A 23,412-nucleotide genomic window follows, 5' to 3' on the forward strand; every position below is an offset into this window, starting at 1 on the left:
AATGCTGCACACTGGCACTGGTCCCGTGGTCTAGACCAGTAAAAATCACTGTCGGACCAGTAACTTTTCAGGAATGGACCAGTAGAAAAATTGAAAAACTTGGTATCTACTGTGGACCGTTTCATGAAACTTTTTGTCAGTGATTTACACTGATAACTGTTAAAAGCTACTGAAATCCTTGCGTCTGATTTGCTGATAGCAAATATGTCAGTGAAAACCTCTGACGAACTCGTTGATGAAACGCCCCCCAGATCTGACAGGGACAGGTCACACCAGGGAAGTGTTTCATAAACATTTGTCAGCGCCGACAACTTGAATCACCATAGTAACAGTCAGTGACCTGAGCATCTCAGCCAATCAAAACCAAGGATTTTGCTGAAATTGTCAGCGCCGACAAACATTGATGAAACACCCCCCAGGAGAAAAACGGTTAGTGTGCAGCCTTGATTTACGGTAGACATTTGTTTTCTTTGACAAAAATTGCTTGCAGTTTGTTCAATAGCTCACACGTTGCTGCATTTCATCAGGACCCGAAAGACACACATGGTTGGTTTTACAGTGTGGAGATAGCCATGAGTTGCTCTTCATCAACTGCAGTAGAGTTTGATGGATTCACAACTCGGTGCACACAGGGGCGAAGAGCCATTATTGCATATTTCAGTCAGTACCATAGCACAATCCTTGTGTTTACTACAAATCACAATGGTTTACCACTCGTTGTACTCTTATATTTCTTATACATGAGATTTACATGTATGTTATTAAAGTTATGTGTGGTTAACTTATATTGTGGACTGGAAGGTTGCATGGGAGAGAGGAGATATGTCCCAGAACAGGAGTAACAGAAATACACTGAATTTCCATTACCAATATTCAGCTCCACCTACATCAATCTGTGTGTACACAATTTCTTTCAAGTGTAGGAAAAATTCTACAGAGCAATACACATAGAAAGACGAGTGCAAAAAGCACTGCTTCAGTCAGTTGGGGAGGCACTAAGATGACAGCAGTTCAATTTGTTTCTTTGTGTTGACTTGTCTTCATATTTTTACAGGCTTCTCACGTGATGTGATAAGACGGAAAATATCATCAGAAAGCTCATGAAAAAGTAAAAACTTACTAAAGTATTTCCAGCAATACAGCCGAGTGCTGACAAGCTCCTATTTGATCGCAGGCTACATAGGAATACTGTATAACCTGTTATTTTTGCACACAGATATTTGTGCGAATGAGGTCACAGACATTTTCGTGAGATGTCGTTTTCGCGAACTGACACTAAGGGTATTGTAAGTACACTATTATCCTAGCGCAATGCGACATTTTCGCATGTTGTTAAATTCGCGGTCAAACAGTGATTCACAACATTCACAAAAATTGAACTCTGGCAAAAATGAGAGCATATACAGTAGAAATGGAAGTATGTGCTGTAACTTCCTACGCACATCAAAGAGCTCTGTACATAAGTTTTGATTATTGAACACTGTCTGCACAATTGTACACTGTCTGCACAACTGAAAATTCTTCAGTTTCTTTTAATCATTCAGTGGAAATGTGTTCAACACAACTAAGTACATACAAACAGAGCCTTCGAAATTACATTGTCTCTGCTTCTACATGATTTGTTAATTCAGAATCATGGATACACTTGTACCTTTCAAAGAAAGTGAACAAAGAATTCCACATATGTCGGACGATTCCCTCGAGCCTTTAGCTCCGGTGAGCTCAAAATCACTGGTTTTGCTGGTACATCAAGGTTCGCATTTGAAGGCAGTGTGGTGCACCACACACAAGGTGAAAACAAACATAGGTCACATGACTTATCAGCGAGTCACTATGAGATACAACACATAATATACACAAACACCAATCTGAGATTACGCAGTGGCAACACCTGTACATCTAATGCTACATTTACACCAGTTTCCTGGCGGCTGCGGCCACAGTTTACACTGTATTCCCGGCGGCCACGGTAACCCCGAAAAGTAGCGTGCCACGGGATTCTGGTCATTCCCCCCCCCCCCCCCCCCCCTTTCCCTGTTTTAAAGCTTTGCTAGGTCTTGCTAAGATTTCTCCCGGTCTGTTACGGTATCATGGTGGAAAGGATATGATTCAATCATTTATCAGGATACAATATGGCATTTTGGTGGAGGTGAGATGGCCAACACCTCTTTGTACTTGAGGCTCTGTTCACCTGCAGCCTGCAACTGTACCTTTACATTTGCAACAGCCCAGCATCTAAACACGATCATGTCTTTGCTGACAAATCACAGACCCGTGCCACTGGAAATGATGCCACTGTTACACAATAATGTCTACTGCATCACCTAAATTCAAAGCTATATAATATGTCTATCGTCTACAAAGAGCCACACTCGAAGAGTAATCACTCCCCCCCCCCAAAAAAAAAAACCAAAAAACAAAAACAAAAAAAAAACAAAAAAAAAACAAAAAAAAACAAGAGACCCGGGGGTCACGCGCTCACCCCTGGGGCCCCCCAGGTGGGGCATGGTGCCCATTTGATGGAATTGAGATTCTATCCCCCTAGGGATGCTACCTGCCAAGTTTGGTAAATAGGGTTTTCAAGAAAAAGATGAAAATTTACCATTTCGGTCCAAATTTAGGCCCCCTGCCCCCCCCCCCCCCCCCCCCCCCCCCCCCCCCCCCCCCCAGGTGGGGCATGGTGCCCATTTGATGGGAATGAGATTCTTTCTCCCTAGGGATGCTACCTGTCAACTTTGGTGAAAATTCATAATGACATTTTCAAGAAAAATATGAAAATGTACAATTTGGGCCCCATTAGGACCCCTCCCCACCCCCCACCCCCCTCCCCTGGGTCCCAAGGGGGGCACCCCTGATTCCGCCATGAACAAACTTGAAACTACAGTCATCAATGTACTAATTCATAGTATTAACTAGCTCTATCACTTCTGGTTCTAGAGAAGAAGATTTTTTAAGATTCCTTAATTTTGGGGGGTTTGGGCCCCTCTGGGGGCTCCCCAGGAGGGGTATGGAGCCCACTTGAACAAATTGAGATCCTATCCCCCTAGGGATGCTACCTGCCAAGTTTGGTCAAAATCGGTCAAGGGGTTCTCAAGAAGAAGATGAAAATGTAAAAGTTTACGCCGGACAACGCACGACGGATGCCGGATGAAGAGCGATCGCAATAGCTCACTTGAGCCTTCAGCTCAGGTGAGCTAAAAACACAAAACAAAACAAAACAAAACAAAACAAAACATGTAACGGTACCTGACTGACTGCTAGCATCCTCATGGGAACACACAGCAAGTCCATTAGGAATCTCAAGCTCTTTAATTCACAAGGTAGAGTATATCTAGTCCATGGATGTAAATTTCCACTACATGAATGCATGTCACATATCACATACAAATTTCACTACATGAATGTTTGTCACACACTGCATACGCATTTCACTACATGAATGCATGCCATATATCGATTATGCCAACAGACATCTGATGCTGAACGCTCACAGACACAGGCATAGTAAAGGTACAGTGCCTATTTAATGCTTATTTCAGTCCATGGATCAAATCGAAACCGTGGATTTGATTTAATCATCCCTTCTGAATCAGGGCCTCTGAGGTCGCATCTGCACATCTGCAGTGCAGAAAGGACTCTATTCCATGGGGATTTACTAGACTGCTCTCAAGCACAATGTGTTTTTGGTCCTCCTCTATTGTCAGTCCTGCTTCTCTTCCTCATCTGTGTTGACCCATTCTAACATTACTCCTATCAGCAGAGTGTGCCCTCGCTCGGTGACTGGACTTCGTGACCCCTGCGACCCCGGGCCTTGAACTCACAGGGCGATGACCCCTGAAGCCGCCACCCTGTAGATTCAATCGAGAAAGAGGAGTGTGGAATTGAGAATAAATATACGGATACAAAGAAAAGAGACACATGTCAACAATGATAACATTATCGTCGGGGGGGGGGGGGGGGGGGCATTTCATGAAGCCTTTTGGTCAGATTTTTCTTTTTCTGACAAATTTGCTCTCAGCCAATCAAATGCAAGGATTTCAGTAGCTTAGTTTGTCAGAAACTGAAAAAATGCTTCATGAAATGCCACCCTAGTTAAAATATTGAACTACTGTATCACAGCGGTTTAGCCTAAAAATACAGTGTACTTGCTTTGATATCCCTTTAGTCCAAATTTAAATTGTTTGTGAAGGAAATACATGTTTGCAAGTAGTGTTGTAGTAATCATGAATGATGTTACACACATCCACAAGATGCAGATATAGGCCAACCATGTATCCTGGTATGACAATAAAGGAAATATTTTGGCTTTATGTATGGGCAAACTATAATAAAAGGAGCAACTATAGCCAGGGCTTCTCTGTAGTTGTATCAGTAACAAGTGAAGCACATTATCACTGTTCATCAAGGAGTCACTTGCTATTCTTTATGTGTACTGCATACACCATATATTTAGCGAGTCTAATTTGGGCGAACCAGGGGGATGTTTCATCAACGTTTGTCAGCGCTGACAACTTGAATCACCATAGTAACAGTCAGTGACCAGAGCATCTTAGCCAATCAAAACCAAAGATTTTGCTGAAATTGTCAGCGCTGACAAACTTTGATGAAACAACCCCCTGGACTTCAAAACAATTTCGCGAGTGGTTAAATTCGCAATTGTGGAATGCAGTACTGAATGGAGAAATGTATGTGTGCACGTCACATTCATGTTGGGATCAGAGTAAATATTTTCATGTATTTTAAAATTCACAAATAGCACCTGACTCACGAAAATAAAAAACCTTGCCAAACTTTCGATGTATGCAGTATGATTCAGGGCTGAGAACTGTGGATTATTATTATCTTAAATGAACACAGGCCATCATTTGCTCTTGTTTTATAGCAGTAATAGCAATCTGTATAAGTACAGATATGTTGCTTCGGGGACGAGAACCATCTCTGGCTCTGCACATCATTGGATTAATTGGTATGCCCATAGCACGAGATGAAACACTTGCTACTTGAATTATCACCCACGTACGAGAGGGAACATAATAATGTATGCCTTCTAAACTCTATAATACAAACACAATGTGCCACAAGCTAAGCTGGAAATAACATGTGCAAAAAAGTGACAAATAAAAACCAAAGGATATTATATACAATACTACAATGCCTCTGGCAACTTCGTTGCTGGGCACAAAGAGAGCAAAAGTGAAAGAGGAATCTACTTCAAAATATCACAACTGAAATGAAAAGAAGCATTAAAGACATAAGTATTGGCATAGACTGTGATGACAAGATCTTAAACATTACTAATGAAGAATGTTGAGATTCTAAAGCAGAGATACAAATCTGCAAAACAAATGAATGAATCCAGAAAGAAAAAAAAAAGAGTCTACATTTGGTCAACAAGAAAGGTAATGATGTAGAAACTAACTATGTTCGATGTAGAAGGTAGCAAGAGGCTAGTGATGTATGAAGAAGTGAACACAATGCAGAAATAACATTCTGCAACTGACAGAAGATTTATTCTTTGACAAACAAGCACACTTCATGGAGGTCGCTATCAGGGCAAGATCTACACATATAATGTATGTGCCAAACAAACAAAACTACAATGCATGTGAAGGATCCCAAACAGCCTTACACTTTTACTTCTTTCCCTGTGAACTATATTTCTTTAGGCATGAAATCACAATGGAGAGAAGATAAAAGCACTGTGGTGAGAAATGTAGTTTCTTTATACTGAAAATAGAGAATCTTCACATGTCAAGTTTCCGGGACATCTTCATTTTATCGTTACAAAATTGGCGCCTCTGAATATCACTAACTACACTTTACATGATGTGTATCTTATATGTGAAAAGATTAGATGGAACCAACAATATTTCTTTAAATCTGCACAAAATCAGAAAAAAAAAATATGAGCTAAATTGATGATGGTTCAACAGGAACTGTTATTTCTTTTTAAATGTGTTGCAAATTTAAGAATTGGTTGTAAACTGAACAATCACTTTAAAAAAAAATTCCTCATAAAATACTAACGATGAAAAGTAAAGAGTGTAATAAAAGATACAGCATCAAACCACAGAAATGTACTTTACATGATTTAATCCGCCAATACACCAGAAGGGCAATATCTGGATGATGCTGATGCTATACATGAAAGTGCTATTGTTCAATTCATAGAGATTGTGTTTTATGTAATAAGGTGGGAATCATAGCGCAAAGTGCATAAACTGGCCACCTAAAACAATACGACCATATCAAATTCTGTGCACTGGCAGTACAATAGTGCAAACAATTGTGCTCTTTTTTTTTGACAAACTCTCAATGCTGTGTAAGACACAGAACATGAAAAAGGAAAAACGATTCATACTCAACATATACCTACACTGGTCTGAATAGTGTTGTTTATAAGAAGACAGTTCACTGCCACATTAGAAGCAGAAAGACGTCTATGCGAACCTGGATTCACTTTTCCAGTGTTCTAAGGTAGCTGATATCAGAAAAAATTAAAACTATACACCGCAGCAATGTCTAACTTTCAGTGTTTTGTGGACAGTCCATGGATGTGAAACATTAATGACCTCAGTTTATATCATCAAAAGGAAATGGCTTGAGGAGGATTTCTGCCAGATATACCAGCTGCACTTACATATACAGGAGGCCTGGGCTGCATAACGGGATACAGAGGTGTGAAGGAGCCATTCATCTCAGCAGTCACAGCTACACGGACAACAAATTGAAAGCAACCAATGTCTTGATTTAATGATGTAAAACACAAGTCGTCAGCCAGAAAAGCCTCTGGTTAGATAAAGAAACACATACATATTCATATTTCACAGTACTGAATCAGCATGATTATTCATGTAGCACATTCCTCATCTTTTTATTTATTTGTTTAGTATCTATTAATTTCTTTATTTATTTCTTTATCTTTTTATTTTTCTATCTATCTATCCATCCATCCATCCATCCATCCATCTATCTATCTATCTATCTATCTATCTATCTATCTATCTATCTATCGATCGATCTATTTACTCATTCATTTCTATTCTTTTTTTCTTTCGGAGTGGACAATTCAACTTTTGTCAACGCCCCTATATGAAGTATGAAACTTTAGTGAAATCAGTCAAGGAAAGAATTTGTTGCACTAGGTTACCTCTCCATACAGACTCATACATACTCCAATCAAACTCTAGGTCCCCATGATTTAACGAGTGGTGGGATATAAGTGAACATAGTATGTAATACTGGTCTTTGGAGATCTACAGTTCACTGAAAGGATAGTGTGTAGTCTTGCCCAGCTACACCACATAACGACAGAACCCAAAAGCTATCAGTACATCACCTAGTTTCTATCAATGATCCAGATAATCAACCAGCTTTAGCGGCTACTACTACTTACTCTTTAGCCTTGCATTCAGCCTGTCAAGAGACTCCATGATCTTGGCTTCTTCTATGGACAGGGCACTGGGGTTCACTGGAAGAGAATGACAAAGAAAATTCAGAGAATGCAGAACTCATTTAGCTGGAATTCCCTTGCTATTACTGTTTAATTATTGATGGTATTTTCAGTTGACAACACTATGTCGCAAAAACATCAGCTTATTTCTTTACTTATGTGTGTTTGTGAATACAAATAATGACCAGGTAAACTGAAGAATTTCACAAAACAATAAAAAAGGGAATATACCTCAAATGTGAATTCAGTCCATTTTGCTTCTGCTCCTTTTAATGATTTTCTCTTTGTCAATGCACTTGTTTGTTTGAATCAACATTGTCATGATGGCATAACATATCGTCGGCCTCATGCCAAAAGGGCCCTAATAGTGTACAAAGTCTATGGTGTTAAGGCCCTTTCGGCATGAGGCCGACGATATATGCAAGATATGCTTCAACCTGTTCCTGATCTATCCTGGATCAAAGGAAGGACATCATGTACATACTGGTGACGATTGTTGATTTGTACACTGACTGACATTACATAACCTGGAACAACACACGTAAAAGTTACAGCACACTATGACCATTTGAACGCCAAGAAGACAATCAATACATCATGTGGGTATCTGAACATAACCCCTGCTGTCATGTTGACATGCACCTAAGAGCGATGAGTGACCTCTGACCTCACCTTTCTGCTCTAGCTGTGTGTACTGCTGCTGTTGCCTCGGTTGGTGCTGCTGATGCAGGACGGCTGCGATGTCTGCCTCCTCAGCATTCTGCTGGACCATCTGCTCAGCCTGCTGGAAGGCTAACAGGCTCTCGGTCACTGCAGGGCCAGGGTTGGTAAAATGGGACAACAGCATTTGCACAGAGAATGATAATCAATTACTAATAATAATCAATCATAGTCTTATTCACCCAGTGTAGCCTCTGCAGTGTTACCATTGCTCTTCTGATTGGCCCAGTCATTACTAATAGCCCTGCACTGTCAGGTATCCATATGCACCCGTGTCACAAAGGACATTGCAGGTATAAGACATCTTGTCTAGGGATAAACATACAATTGTATCAAGCAGAATTTAAAACCAGGACCTTTTGTTCAAAATTCTAGAGCCTCATCCACTATGTACAACAGTGCTTCAACAATGCATACATCTGAAACTTAGACAGCTTACATGGTACAGAAAGTTATTTCCTATAAAAACAGTTAAATGACTGAAATTGCTGCAAGATACTGTAGGTTGAGCAAACTAGCAAAAATGAGCAGAATATTTTGACCACTTTAAAATGCCTGTCAAACAACATGTAAAAAAAAGCTTTGGCTATCATGTGATTGTGATGCCTTTGAGGCATTATTCATTGTCACTGTGCATTAAAAATTTGACCTTTTTCTTACAGGAACAGCTTTCTCCATTACTCTGTTCCACATATGTTATGGATGCAATATTCCTACCACTTACTAAAACACTCTTTACATTCATTTTCAACAGTGTGCAAAATTTCCAAGCTCAAGGTTGCTATCAGCACAGGTTTTGAAAGGTAAATTTTGTTTGAAGTAGCATACTGCTCACCATCTGGTTTGTGGCCAGTCACTCCAGATCTAGCTGGTCCTTTTGGACTGCTTTCTGGCACCAGCTGATTGCTCGTCCTTGTTGCACTGGAACCCCTCACATGGGGGTGCCGTTGATGGGCGGCATGCTGAACGTGGGACCCGGAATCACTGTTTGTCCTCCATCGCGGGACTGCCGTCTGTCTGCGCAGGGTGTCCTGGTAGTGACTGAAGCGCGGCTTGTTGGCTGGAGGAGCCACGCGGAGATTCGCCGTTATCCTTTGGTCCTGGTGCTGCTGACTGGCCGATGACTGTCTCATTGTTGATGCCTCAGTGCCATCATCGCGGGTATGCAAACAAGTCCTCACTTTATCCCACAACCAGTTTATTTCCTCATCTGTTGGTGTCTTATCTAATCGTATTCCATTCTGAATAACCGGAGCAGACTTATTGCTGCCTTCCTCTCTCTCATCAGGATACTGCTTTGCTTCTGAGCCGCGAGGAAAGCGATTGTTTTTCACCTGCATACTAGTTCTCTCTTTCGTATTCCCAGATTTTGGTCTGGGCGGAGTTCCAGTGACGACTGCCTCTGACCCTCCTCCTAACCTCTCCTGCACTGTCCTGGCACTCACTCCTGATACGAGTCGTGGTTTGCGAGGGGCCGGAGCAGTGCTGGTGATGGTTGATTGAGTTTCCACGCTTTCCCCATCGTCGCTGTATTGCAAGTCTGTCCAACGCACCCCTTTCTTCGGAGACCTGACACCATTTTGCTTGCCCATGTCCAGGCTGTCTTTCATGATGGCTGCCGCGAGGCCAGACACCTTGCGGTCTTTGCCGGTGTTATCAGGCTTGTGCTTCTTCAGGATGCCCTTTGGTGGGGACATCACCTGAGGAATGGTTTCTTCTGCCATATTACTGTCTTCATGCTTGGTGACATCTTGAAGCATTTCCTCTGAATTGTATCTGGTTTGGTACTGAAGGGGCCTTTTCGTCGCTGCTGGATAGTGAGTCGTATGAGTCTGTGGCCCACCATGGACAACAACGTTCTCCTGCGTTTGTGCAACATGCCCTCCACCTGCATACGACACTGTGGGTGCCAGAGTAATGGCTGTTGCTGTTGTCTGCGATGAGTATGGCCTCTGTCTTTGACTTGTATTGGCAGTTGGGGCACTGGAATGTTGGTGTATAGGAGGCTTGGTATTCTTTGCAACCGACCATGCTTGTGATGTTGAGTTTATAGCACTATCTTTACTACTGTCTGTGACATAGCTGTGATTTGCACTACTGTTATACCCAGCCTGACTATATGCATACCCATCGACATTCTTTGCCCTATCATTTTCAGTAACACCCCTCACAGATCCTTTTGGATGATATCCATTACTTGTTATCCTGCTGCGGTCATCGGCCTGATGCATTCTGCTGCTCAGCGCATCATTGTGGTTGAGATTTGAAGAACCACCTCTCATCAGCACATCATTGTGGTACAAGCTGTAATTTGCACGCTGATCCTCCACTGTGTTTCCAACCCTTTCATGCACTGGGGTCCCTTCATTCTCACCCTTTTGACCTGCGAGGCCTGCGGATGTCTTTCCATTGTGAAGTCGTGCATTCTGATGTTTTGTAGAATCTGGCTTCTGCTCCTCCAAGCTATCGACGCTGGATAAGCTACCGCTCCTTTGTAAATGCTCCCCATCACTAGCCTCTCCACCAGTCTCAATCTGTATAGCCTGGCTAAACTCCTGCAAAGTCCTCTGCTGTTGTGCAAGTAGCTGCTGCTGCTGTTCAGCAATCTCCTGCTCTATCAGACTGGCTTGCGAGTCTACCCTACCCTGATTCACCACAGAACTTGGTGCACTTTGACCAGCTCTTCCGTTAGTCCTAACCTCATTTCTAGTCGCGACATTAGATGACACATTGGCATTGGTGTCAAGGTATGATCCAGTGTAGTGGGATGGTGTCGGGTGCGTGGACGAAGGGGCAAGTCCATTTGACAGGTAGGAAGGCTGTCCTGAGCCATATTTGAGGGACAGAGAGGATGGTGTTCCCACCATCTGAAGCACATCATCCAGAGATGGAGTTCCGCTTCCATAGGCTGTTGTGCAAATTAAAAGTGACGGACATGTGGATTACCATGGAGAAGAGTTATGTGGCAAAATATCATTAGTTCATTGACGTTTCTAGAACTATGCTTCTTCATGCAGACAATGTGAACTACACAGGTTTACATACCGACAAGAAATTTTCAATGATCAGCATAGATTTCCAAAACCAACTGTCAAAATCTAAATAAAGTGTAGAAAAAAAATGGATTGATCAATCATGGTACTGTAATGAAGCAAATTGGTATGAAAAAATGAACATCACATGACATGTCCAACTGTTCCTGAGTTGGGAAAGCAAGAATTATTCTTTATTGCAAATTTGTACATTTGACAACTCTGTCATGTAAATGACAAGCAATACAGTATATTTCTCTTTGAGATGTGCATACAATCCATCTTTCAATATGTCAAAATTTCCTTTCAGAAGTGAATGACTTATTTAAGTCTTCTTTTTTTTTTTTTTGGCAGAGTAAAATGCATCAGTTAGAGGGGCTTTTCAGAAGAATCTGGCATGTTTGTGTTGTTCATGCTACTATGTTTAGAAAACTACTTTGATATTTATTTGAAGAGAAAGGCACTTTAGCATTCCTACACTGATTTGCATCAGGTCTGTTTATCTATCCATGTATGCACTTAGATCAAAAGGCTGCTAATGGAAACTATGACACAGTGATGCCATACTACCACCGCACTTCAGTACACATCATACATAGATGATCACACATATCAGTAGAGAATACACCTGTACGTCAAACGAATTCAAAATGCCTCTGAGGGATGCATCAGGACGCATCACTGCCATATTAGTATCGTAAAAACAAAAGAAAAAGTTGTCATGAAAATGATGGCGGCCCTGTCATAAAGATTAACAGAGACAGATGTACACAATGTGGATATTACAAAGACTTATGAAATACATCATGCAAAGAATGCACTTGAAATTCAACACATTGTAACATGGATTACACAAAACCTTTAGCTGCAAATGTTTGCAATACTGGTACACGTAAGAATAACCATGAAACTATAATAATACAATCTATTGAAATTAAAATATAAATTTCAACAACTGATGAGAAAAGAGCTAATATCATAATGATAATGACATAGTCTTTTTGTCATGGTTAGTATCATCCAACAAAAATGATTACTGAGGATGAAAAGCACGAAAGAAGACAGCATCCGAGGAAAAGACGTACTTGAGCTACGAGGTGAGTCTAGACGGTAGCCCCGAGCCATCAGAATACCATCCTGGAGGGGGGCGCCAGGATATGCAGGAGCTACAAGAGGAGGACCACGGTGGAGGGATGATGTAAAATTAGCTTTGGTTTCACTTTGTTTTTGTCAGTTCTTCACGAGTTTATAACAGCATCGAAACATGACGCAAACGTGTAAGAGTAATAGACTTCATCTTTTTTTTTTTTATGTATCAGGAGCCATCCAAAGCCTTCATATCTTGCTTGCATAATGGAGCCACATTTAGAAAGCATGGAAAGTGTGATGGTTGCCTGGAAAGGTATATCTTGTCAAGTGACTGCTGACACTATGACATTTTTTAGTGTCATTAATCTGCTTCCTGTTTTGCAATTTGTTTGGCTTATTAGTTACTTTGGTTTTGCTCTCTTCATTTGATTTTTTTTTTTGTTGAAAACATAAATCACTGCTTTTATATGGCTACAATGGTCATTGTGTAATTGCTGCACTGTTACGGTAGGAAGGATAAGCTTTAAATATTAAAATATATCTGTTGCTACAGGAAAGAGAATAATCATGAGTGCATGCACAAAAAGAAATGAAAAATAACTGATAACACAAACTGGAACCACATAACGAACTTAACACCTTTCTAACTATTCTGAGAATGCAAGTCACAAAGTTGAAAGCCTAGAAGACCGAGTAACTTATCATCAGTAAAAAAAAATTGTAACATGTTATCACTAGTAACAAAATGACATTCAATTAATGTTCACAACAAACTTGAAAACTAAAAACAATGACATAAACACTCAACTGACCAATCAATGGTGAAAGTGTAAACTTGCAACTTACTGGTACAGATAAAAAATCAACAAATGTGTATAAATTCAAATATTCATGGTACCTTATTGATATGATGCAAGTAAGATTCAAGAACAGGCATCTCACTGGAGCCACTCAAAGTCAGACAAATTTTTATGATGTATCAGGGAGTATGAAACTATTATTATCTTGGAAACCATCAAATATCATAAATATCACTGATCATTTTTTGTTGTTGTTGTGCCAACTCCATATAGATTAACGATGAGCAATGTTGAGCATTTTTAGGTAACAGAAGCTTTGATGTTCCGGTAAAATGAACATCAAATAATTCTGCAATGATCACAAGGCATATGCAATGTTTGGTGACTGATACTTCACTGAGAAGGCTGTTCTTTGCTGGTTCAAATGTGAATACTTCAATGCTTGTTCGGTCTTGTTAATGAAATTGTTACAAATATGTTTTCTCCTTTCATTTCAATGAAAGATGGGCTATCTTGAAAGAGGCATCTTGACTTTTCATTGCAGTGAAATTCCATGCAGCTGTCCTACCTGTATTGTTGTGCTCCCCATATTTCCTGGCGCTGCCCTTGTTCAATCTCTGGAAGCGGTTGGTTGCATCCCGCTGCCGTTGCCGTCGCTCATCCAGTACTTCCTGCCGACGCTTGGCCTCCCTCTGCGCTTCCAGCTTTTTCTTGGACTCGAGGGCCCTGTCGGCAAAAAAAGACATACACTGTACTTAAAACTTGGTTCCCAAAGTTCAAATGCGGAAGTGCTCCTTCGAGGCAAAATTTGGGGTATGGTTGACATTGTACTTGTATGTCAAGATGCATCTATTGACTTTCCTCAATTTTTCAAGTATCATCTCCTTACAAAACACAGCCCTAACTTCACATATTTTTCTCACAGGATCAAAAGGATGATCTAGAAGCAACATTAATATGTTAATGTATACTTTGGAGTGGGATGGAGGTATACTACAATCGAAATGTTGGATCTGGGGGGTGTTTTATAAAGCTGTTCATAAAGTTTTACGAATGACTTGAAGAAGAACGACTGGTGATCAGTTCTTGGGCTGAATTATTGAAAATTCTGATATAGTATAGCACAAGTATAGCACATCAGAACTGATCACCAGTTGTTCGCAAGTTGTTTGTAACTTTAAGAACAGCTTCATGAAATGGGGCTCTGGACTCCCTATTTAATATCATAAGCCTGACCAAACATCTCGCAAAAAAATGGGTCAATTGTGAGAGTGGCATGGTGGATGCATACTTTCTCCTCCTGTTTGTATCCACAGACATCTTCCGGGCCCTCTCCCTCGCAGCAACCTGGCGGGCATGCTCCACCCCAACATCCTTCATCCGACTCTGCTCCAGAAGCTGAAATTTGGCGCTGTTTGTTTGCAATAGTGCCAATCAAGGAAACCTTGTGTAGTAAAATATGCAAGCTCTCTCTCTCTCTCTCAAAAAAAAACAAAAACAAAGAAGAAACATTCTACACAAGGAACAAATATTACCCAAAATACTTGCCAAATTGTAAATAATGTGCATGCCTGTGTGCATTCGACGATACTGTAGACAAATGCACATTGGAAAAGCATTAAAAGAGCATTTCACACACATTGCCAATGCAATAGAGGTTAGGACTACAAGGAGTGTTGGTTTTAAAATACAGTGCAACTAGTACTATTAGGGCGTTAAAATAACAGTTAACACTCATTAAGTTTGAAGCAGTTATTTGCTTGGATTAGAAATTGCATTTTCAATGCACGCTTGTGAATTCAGATTATTCTCTTTACATAGACAACAAGGAAAAGTAGAAATTACGCGGTGCGTAACATATGTCCCCGCCGGAAGTAGCATTTTGTAACAAAATGTGCAATATAGGTAAAAAATCAAGGTCAAAGGTCAAAGAGGTCAAAGGTCAAAATTCTGTGTAGAAGTTTTGAAGCCCTCACCTAGTGCCATCACATAAAGCAAATGGAATCGAAATTGGGTTAGAAATGGCGAAGGAGTAGCATTTTGTAGCCAATACAATATAGGTCAAAAATCAAGGTCAAAGGTCAACGAAGACAAAGGTCAAAATTCTGTGTAGAAGTTTTGAAGCCCTCACCTAGTGCTATCACATAAAGCAAACGGAATCGAAATCGGGTTAGAAATGGCGCAGGAGTAGCATTTTGTAGCAAAATGCACAATATAGGTCAAAAATCAAGGTCAAAGGTCAAAGAAGTCAAAGGTCAAAATTCTGTGTAGAAGTTTTGAAGCCCTCAACTAGTGCCATCATATAAAGCAAACGGAATCGAAATCGGGTTAAAAATGGTGAAGGAGTAGCATTTCGTAGCAAAATGTACAATATAGGTCAAAAATCAAGGTCAAAGGTCAAGAAGTCAAAGGTCAAAATTCTGTGTAGAAATTTTGAAGCCCTCACCTAGTGCCATCACATAAAGCAAACGGAATCGAAATCGGGTTAGAAATGGCGAAGGAGTAGCATTTTGTAGCAAAATGTACAATATAGGTCAAAAAATCAAGGTCAAAGGTCAAAGAAGTCAAAGGTCAAAATTCTGTGTAGAAGTTTTGAAGCCCTCACCTAGTGCCATCACATAAAGCAAACGGAATCGAAATCGGGTTAGAAATGGCGAAGGAGTAGCATTTTGTAGCAAAATGCACAATATAGGTCAAAGGTCAAGGTCAAAGGTCACGACTGAAATTCTGTGTAGAAGTTTCAAAGCTCCCATGTAGTGCTATCATATAAAGCAAACAGAATCAAAATTGGCTCATAAATGACAGAGAAGTAGCAAATTGAAGATTTTGATCACACACGGACGCACACACGGACACACGGACGGACGGACACACGGACGGACGGACACACGGACGGACGGACACACGGACACACACACGTACGGAGCCCGTTTCATAGTCCCCTGCTCGAACTCGTTCGGCGGGGACAATAATGGGGTCTATGAATATAATTTCACGCAAATTGTGAGATAACCTACTACGTACTACTAGGGTAAGAGCACCAGTATTCGGTCAGCCACCGGTATTCGGTCACTTATCACTAGTCACCAGCCAGTAAGTTCAACTGTCACAACACACGCAAATCACATCAATTCACATACTTTCACACTCATTCACAACAGGAAACTCCAAAAATCCATCCAAAATCCCAAATTTTACAGTCACAAGTGCAGAATCGACGCTACTTTTTTTAAAAGCGCGCGCGGATAAGGCCCAGTTTTAATAATACGGGTCGCTGAAAAAGCACTAAAAATCGAGAAATAGGCCGTTCTCTCTCAGGAATTTTTGCTTATCACAAGCTTGGCGTGTGATGGTATCCTAAAAAACGCAAAAGAAAAACAAAATTTCTGTAAGTGCTGATACAGTGTCTCAATGTAGATCCGTTCTGATACAACAAGGGTTGAATGCAAGTGCCGAGTCCCCAGTATTCGGTCACCAACGGGCGCCGCAACGTCCCCGATGCAATTTTGCACCAACAAGGTAGCGCGCACATGCTTTTTTCAGCTGCCTTGAACACGCATGGACTTTGAACGCGCATATCGCGTGACGGAATACTGGTGGCGGTGACCGTATACTGGGGAATTTTCAAGGTGATATATTTTGCGATTTTGTGAAATTCTGTGTGATATTTAACACAATGAAAATTGAGATTAAAGAAATTTGATATATTTCACATACATTGCTGTAGATACATGTATGATGTATGGGTCATTCCATGGGGTTGGGTCTTCTCTAGATTTTCATGTTGTGTAGGGAATAAAAGTCATATTCTGAAAAATTTATCAAATAATTGTCTGTGGTTTGCAGTTATTCTTGAAGAGAAATGTGTGAAGAATTATTTGATGAAAAAAAAACAAGCCTGTGTACAAATGTATTTTGTCTATGACTGTTTCACTAATGATGTCCCGTGGTTTTTTGTGGTTTATGTTGTGACATAAATATATGCCATTTTCATGGCAATGTACAACAGGAATATACAACCTTTCAGCATTATGCCTATCATAATTAAGAGAGGCAAGGTGACTTCTACAAAGACTATAAGGCACATAAACATTTGTAACAAAATAAGAACACCAGAGCATCTTCAAGCAACCTCATACCTATGTTACAAATGATGTCCATGGCAAGTTTTGTTGTAACATAGGTATAGCATGGTTTTACATACACTTCCAATCATAACATGATCAGAAACTTTATTTCTATAATGAGATTTATATTTCAGAAGTATTCTTATCCAAAAATTAGCATCAAAATCCTCCAAATAAACGAGAAAATACGGAACATATCACTGTACTTCAGTGCGATGTCCGGCCTCTTCGTGTAACGTAGGTAAGGAAAGACGCGTCTCGCGATAAAAAGAAGAGCTACTAACTTCAGCAATCGTATTCATGTCACTGGCAGTCCTCCCCCAATGGCAGAAAAACTACTTACAGCCAATATACACCTACCTGGACAGCGCAAGATCTGTTTTTCTGCCGTTGTCCATGTAACGTAGGTACTGAAGTTTTAATGTTTCTGATGTCAACTGGTAAGCTTTTACGCTATTTTACGAAAATAATAACATTTGTCATATTCTGTAACTCTATTAGAGGAAAAAAACGACATCTAAACCTCTGAACTGGCCAAAAATACTGTGGACAATGATACTGTAGTCCCACATACTGAAATATTTGTTACAGGTTCATGTTCATAATTTTGATCGCCAAATTTTCCATCCATGCCGGTCTCTGCAAAAGGAGCATATAATTCCTCTCTTCGAAAACCATACAAAAGTATATCAGTGTATCTTCACTGCAATATAAATTTGTTTTACCTCCCGATTATTGTGAATTTTTGGACCCTTTTGTCATAAGGTATCTACCAAGGTAGACGTGCTAGAGTTAGTATTAATCACTATATACTAGTTGGAAAATGTAGATGTCCAGACTGCATCTGAACTAGAGAAATAGAGCTTGCCTTATTTTGCTGGTGATATTGAGGGGACTACATTGTAGGAGCTGTGAAATTCTTTCTCTTTAACAGATTTACTTCGAAAATGTCAATGTTTTCCTTCCAAGATTTCACTGACCTGTTAGATGCTCTGATGAAGTTGTTAACATTTCACAAGGATTCACCATTTCCATTCCATGTTCACCCACTGTGAAGTCTCAAAGCTAAAATGCCAGTGTCCTATTCAGTTTGGGTGGGTAGTGGGTAGGAAAGGCTTCAATAAAATTATGAACCCCAATCAAAATTGGACTATTATTGCTCTACACTATCATTCAAAAAGAGGGCGACAATTTCGATGGGGGATGAATATAAAATAGGGCCTAGTATTATTTTGGGAGTCTATTAATAAGGACCATAACCGTAACCGTAACCCTGACCCTAGCCCTAACCCTAGCTAGGACACTGGGGGCAGCGACCTGCCCTTCCTAGCTTACATCTGAAAACAAGTTTTTAGCATCTCAGAGTATGAAAATGATATTTTCCTATGTTTTACATGCTATATTATTATTAATATTTACATCATTTTAAGCATAACCCTTTTTTTTTTCAATTTTGGTGGGAGGTACACAAGGAACTCTAGCTAATGGGTATGCCAAGAGGTAGAAATGTAAGCAAAATTGTTAAAATTATTTAATTCCATTCGTAAACACACAGATACATCAACAGGAATATATAGTCAACCCCGACAAAAACTTTCTTTTAATTTCTTTATTCTTTTTCTCTTTACACCTTTTGTTCAGTTTGTCGGTGAATCTGCCATGGCTCCTCCTCTGCCACCACTACGGGTTAAACTACATGAAAGAGTGAAAAGGACACATCCACAGCACTCCACAAACAGAGAGGAAGCCGACAAAGCAACACCCAAGAAGAGCGAATGTAACAAACTAGACAAGAAGAAAACTGCACAGAGGGAAAATGGACAGAAGAAAAACAAAAATCGAGGGCTAAATGGACATTGGACAAAAGAGCAGAAATTAATTTCAAACAAAGAACATGGAGAAGACAAGAAGACTTGTCTGATTTCTCTTTATTAGTTTTCTTAGTTAGTTGACAACTAGTTGATGATGTTGTTAGTGTATATAAGGTCAAATTGTGTAAAGCTTCACTTTCTTCTTCTTCTTCTGATTAAGTCTGCCTTCTTTCATACCAGAGTTACAAAGAATTGAAGTCTGTGTAATATAGGTATTATTCCACAGGTGTGCAGTAGATATAATTCCAACGAACTATTACAATAGTGTTATTTGTAGGAACATACATAAAGTCTATATGTGTAGGTTTTAACATCTCACACCACAATAAAGGAAATCAGTTGATATGTCGTAGTGTACCTATGTTACAAAGACATACTGTCCGTGTAACATAGGTAGTACACTGTGGGCGAGGTTGTTGACTGAAAACCCCTGATTATAACAATAAAATCATGTTTTCACTTGAATACCCATACAAATCACTTGCTTCAATTGTGGTGCTTTTAAGAATGTTGTCATTGTGTCACTCTTGATGAAAAAGTTAAACTTTGATTGAAATTGTTAATGGTTTGTAGAAAAAAAGCATGTTAATAAAAGTGGCTTGCAGTCGACATCAGAACATACAATCTTACTAATAATGATCTCATGCACCTGTTAAATAACATGTTGATGTGCTATGGACGAAAAAAACGTGGATGTGTTCATTGTTATCATTTCAGAACACAAAATTATGAAGGATGTCAACAAATGAAGTCCGTGTAACATAGGTATTTTGCCATACCTGTTTACCCATGCTGACTGAAAGTGTGCGAAGTAATAAACAGATTTCTAGTGGAATAAGTTGAAGAATGGGAGTAACAAATCAGGGGGGAAAAGGAAATTTCAATTTACCCAACTTGAATTTTCAACTTGTATGTCACAATTTCAGTCCCAACCCCATGGAATTACCCGTATGTATCATTTTAGTTTGAAAAATATTGCAAAAAAGCTTAAGTGACCGAATACTGGGGATGTTACCCTACTACGTTTACTAGTCTAACGTTAGACGTCGGGGTCTAGATTAAAAATGGGCAAGGCAATTGTGCACTTTACGGCCCTACATTATCGGTGCGAGATTTTACCCTAATCGAGCAGTGCGTGCGAATTCGAGTTCCCATCAGGCACCGTGGGTCGACAGCGGGTCTTCCGGCACTGTACTTTGTTCATGTGTGTGAGATTTCGCGTTGGGATGCACGCAGTGTGTGTAAATGTGTCAATGTGCGTGTGCGTGATGAAAGCTCTTACGGCATGCCACATGGTTGCTCTGACACCCTTCCCTGCCTGTGCGGCAGGCGCGGCGTGATCGAGCGCGAGCAGTGCATTGGCACACAATTGGAACGCAACGAGTGGTAAACTTCCGTGCTGCAATCATGATTTTAAATGAATGAAATTTGCGTATAATGTATAAAGCAGGGTATCACTAATTAACCTATTGCAGAGGGCACATGTCCGGTCGCGGCTTTGGCGGAATTTTTCTGTAAAATAACAATGAAAAGACCCAAAATCTTATCTCATGTTAGTCTGTTAGTGTTTATTTCGTCTGTCCACACACAGTTACCTGACCAGACGCCGTGCGAAGTGTGTCTATATAGCTACCGATTTACGGGCAGCCACTACATGGAGACACACACACACACACAAGCCTCGCCCGCATGGTTGGTTTGCGCGATTTGTGATGGGTTCGTATCGGGATGGATGAAGATGCATGTAAATACATGTATTCACGTAACTGTTGTGGCGAGCTGGCACGAGCTAGGATAGGAAGTTCAAAAATGGAACCTATTGACATTGTATCACAGACTACTGCAAACTTTCTCACACTTTGCGCCATGATCATGGCAATTTTCTGCAATGCAACATTGTATATTATGTAAAGCTCGATAATCCTGCAGCTGAGAGCAAAGGCAAGCAAAATCGCGATCGCACCTTGTTCGATGTGTCGTGAGTGAGGCGGGCTTTTAGTGACCATATCACTTGTCAAACGGCGTTCCAATTCCATACAGCAAGAGAAACTTGCCAGCTGCTCAGTGCGTGATGGTTTATGGGATATCACCTTAGCACATGGCGAATGAGGTACCGATAATATAGGGCAGTAAAGTGCACAATTGCCTAAATGGCAAGTAAAAATGTTGCCTTTTCTTTCCTTGGCCTTGCCCTCATCACTCAGACCGAGAGTCTTGCAGCTCAAACAGACAAGTTTCTGGAGCTATCGTTAGATTTAAATCCAGTTCAACTACCACTAGTCTAGTACCAGTACAGTTTACCTTACAGAATATATTTGTTAAAAGACACCATTGACTTCAGAGTTACAATTCTACCACATATCTGCCCACAGTCAAGTGACTTTTCTAACGTTAGACTCTATGTCAGTGACACTGACAGTTTGTGCTCGTAAAGCAAAAAAGGGTAAGAGTCGTAGCGAACCACGTAACGTTACATGCATCGCGCATCTCATCGTCTCTTTCCCATTGGTACTGCATGACATTGAACTAACGTGCGTGAAATTTATGTGAAAAGGATACGAATAATTTCCTTGGGCTGTGCCTGTCAACATCCCTCTGGCGATTTAAGGATAATATTTGACAGTTTCGGCAGACGTCACATATTGCACAGATTTTTCCGAACATGAAAGGCCGTAGTAAGCAAAAGGCAATCACTGCAGATGAAAGCTACTGAGGAATCGCCGGAATAGCTCATCTACTCGTCAGCATAGTATCTCACAACACCGCTGCGTCGTCCATGTTGACTGTTTCCACAACTATGTTATGCAAATGAGGTGACGTAGTATTTTTCTTACGAGATTGCACAGCGCCATCAGCGACTAAGGATCAAGCAAGGTCATACTGCTCAACGTTAACAGCGAAAGCGCGTTTTTATCGAGGATTTCGTCAAAAGGAATAAATAATTTTGCCTTCTCGCGCATGTTAATGATAGACAAGTATCTTAAAATCCGTTGAGGAGAGTCCCGAGTATACTCGGGCAGGTGTCTATGGGAAATATGTGTTGTAGCAAAATCAAACCGTCCTCAACGGGTTAACAAACGGTAAAAAATGTCGGAGAAAGTCTGTCGAATGTCACAGGACTTTGAATAGCTTCTCTAATGAAATCCCACCCAAGAGGCCCAGGAAAAACTGTTGGAGGGTGAGAGGTTTTGGTATTGATTTCGGAGCTTTTAGTCGCTGCAATTTGTTGTTGTTGTCTTTGTCTTATCCTGTTTACTAGATTCTTTATATTAAAGACATTATGATTGTTATTGATATCAATTTTTGTCGATCCTCATTCTCTCTTTATACCACACTGTATCTTCGTGATTCACTATAATTGCAAAATCAATACAACCGCAAAGTAATAGGTCTACAATAGGCTATAGGATACTGATCAAAATATCTGCAAGGTACACTCATGCTTCGCAATATTATCCATCCGTCTTTCTGACAAATATCTGTTGTTGAATCATTTTTTTTTTCTTCGATCAAAGAATCTCTTACTGACGACTAATATACCTATACAAAGTCAACAATGCTGTACATGTCGTCAGTGTTGTGAGTGAGTGACTGCGTCCTGTATTATACAGAGGCATATCGAAAAGCGCATATAAGTCTATCATTTGCATTTCAAAAATCATATCAATAATACGTAGACTCCAATATCTTTTCTGGATCCATTTAAAATATTGCGTCAAACGCGTATGGTACATAATAATATGTTCAATATTCCTATACAGACTGAAATGGAGCAAAAATTTAATGTAGGCAACATAAAACAAACTTCTCAAATTAAACACAAATTTTCTTTCCTTTTCAATAAAAACACATTTTTCAGTCGTTAATGATAGACTGTATCATAACTTGACATGAGACTGTTTGAGGTAATTATATATCTTGTACTTTTCCAACTTGATATTTTTCAATTAATGTCATTGCATCAATTAAAAAAAAAGTTACAACATGATGATATGGCTCTTGATTTGTTTGAATATCTCAGTTTTGTATTTCTGCATAAATTTCTTTCGTGCTTTTTAGGGGATATAATACTCATTTTTTTATCTGTTGTTTGCATATCAAGGTATATTCTATAAATTCATCAATTATTTGGGATATAATCTTTATTTCTCTGCTTTTTATATTGCGCTGCAATTCTGCATTAAGTTGAAAAATATAATCAATACGATTCATATCTAACAATTGTTTTTATTATGTGTTGATGTAGGCCCTACCTAGATATCGAATCCCATTGTTCTTGTCCATCACATCACATACAAAAGTAATGTTTGATCCTATCAA

The 23,412-nt window shown here is 40.0% G+C and overlaps 1 protein-coding gene across 1 annotated transcript; it reads right to left on the reverse strand.

Annotated features, from left to right (window-relative positions):
- Window positions 1-3,488: 3,488 nt before the first annotated feature.
- Window positions 3,489-21,797, reverse strand: LOC139717539 (uncharacterized). The gene is made up of 9 exons (XM_071629047.1): window positions 21,652-21,797; window positions 14,386-14,505; window positions 13,663-13,820; window positions 12,291-12,371; window positions 9,009-11,081; window positions 8,126-8,263; window positions 7,397-7,471; window positions 6,641-6,711; window positions 3,489-3,848 (listed from the first exon to the last, which is right to left on the reverse strand). The coding sequence occupies exons 1-9, from the start codon at window positions 21,681-21,683 to the stop codon at window positions 3,720-3,722; spliced, it is 2,877 nt and encodes a 958-aa protein (XP_071485148.1). The 5' UTR covers window positions 21,684-21,797; the 3' UTR covers window positions 3,489-3,719.
- Between the last annotated feature and the right edge of the window lie 1,615 nt (window positions 21,798-23,412).

Source organism: Diadema antillarum, unplaced genomic scaffold (genome assembly GCF_040938485.1).
Source record: "Diadema antillarum isolate AM-2024a unplaced genomic scaffold, OU_Dant_1.0 scf00000076, whole genome shotgun sequence".
Classification (NCBI taxonomy): Eukaryota; Metazoa; Echinodermata; class Echinoidea; order Diadematoida; family Diadematidae; genus Diadema; species Diadema antillarum.

Excerpts from the sequence above, each read along its gene's own strand:
- LOC139717539 (XM_071629047.1), bottom strand. The coding sequence starts at position 21,683 with ATGTTGACAGGCACAGCCCAAGGAAATTATTC. Across the intron at positions 14,506-21,651 it reads ACAGCCCAAGGAAATTATTC|CGCCAAATTTCAGCTTCTGG; the intron begins GTATCCTTTTCA and ends GCAAACAAACAG. Across the intron at positions 3,849-6,640 it reads AGCCCAGGCCTCCTGTATAT|GGTGGCGGCTTCAGGGGTCA; the intron begins GTAAGTGCAGCT and ends TTGAATCTACAG.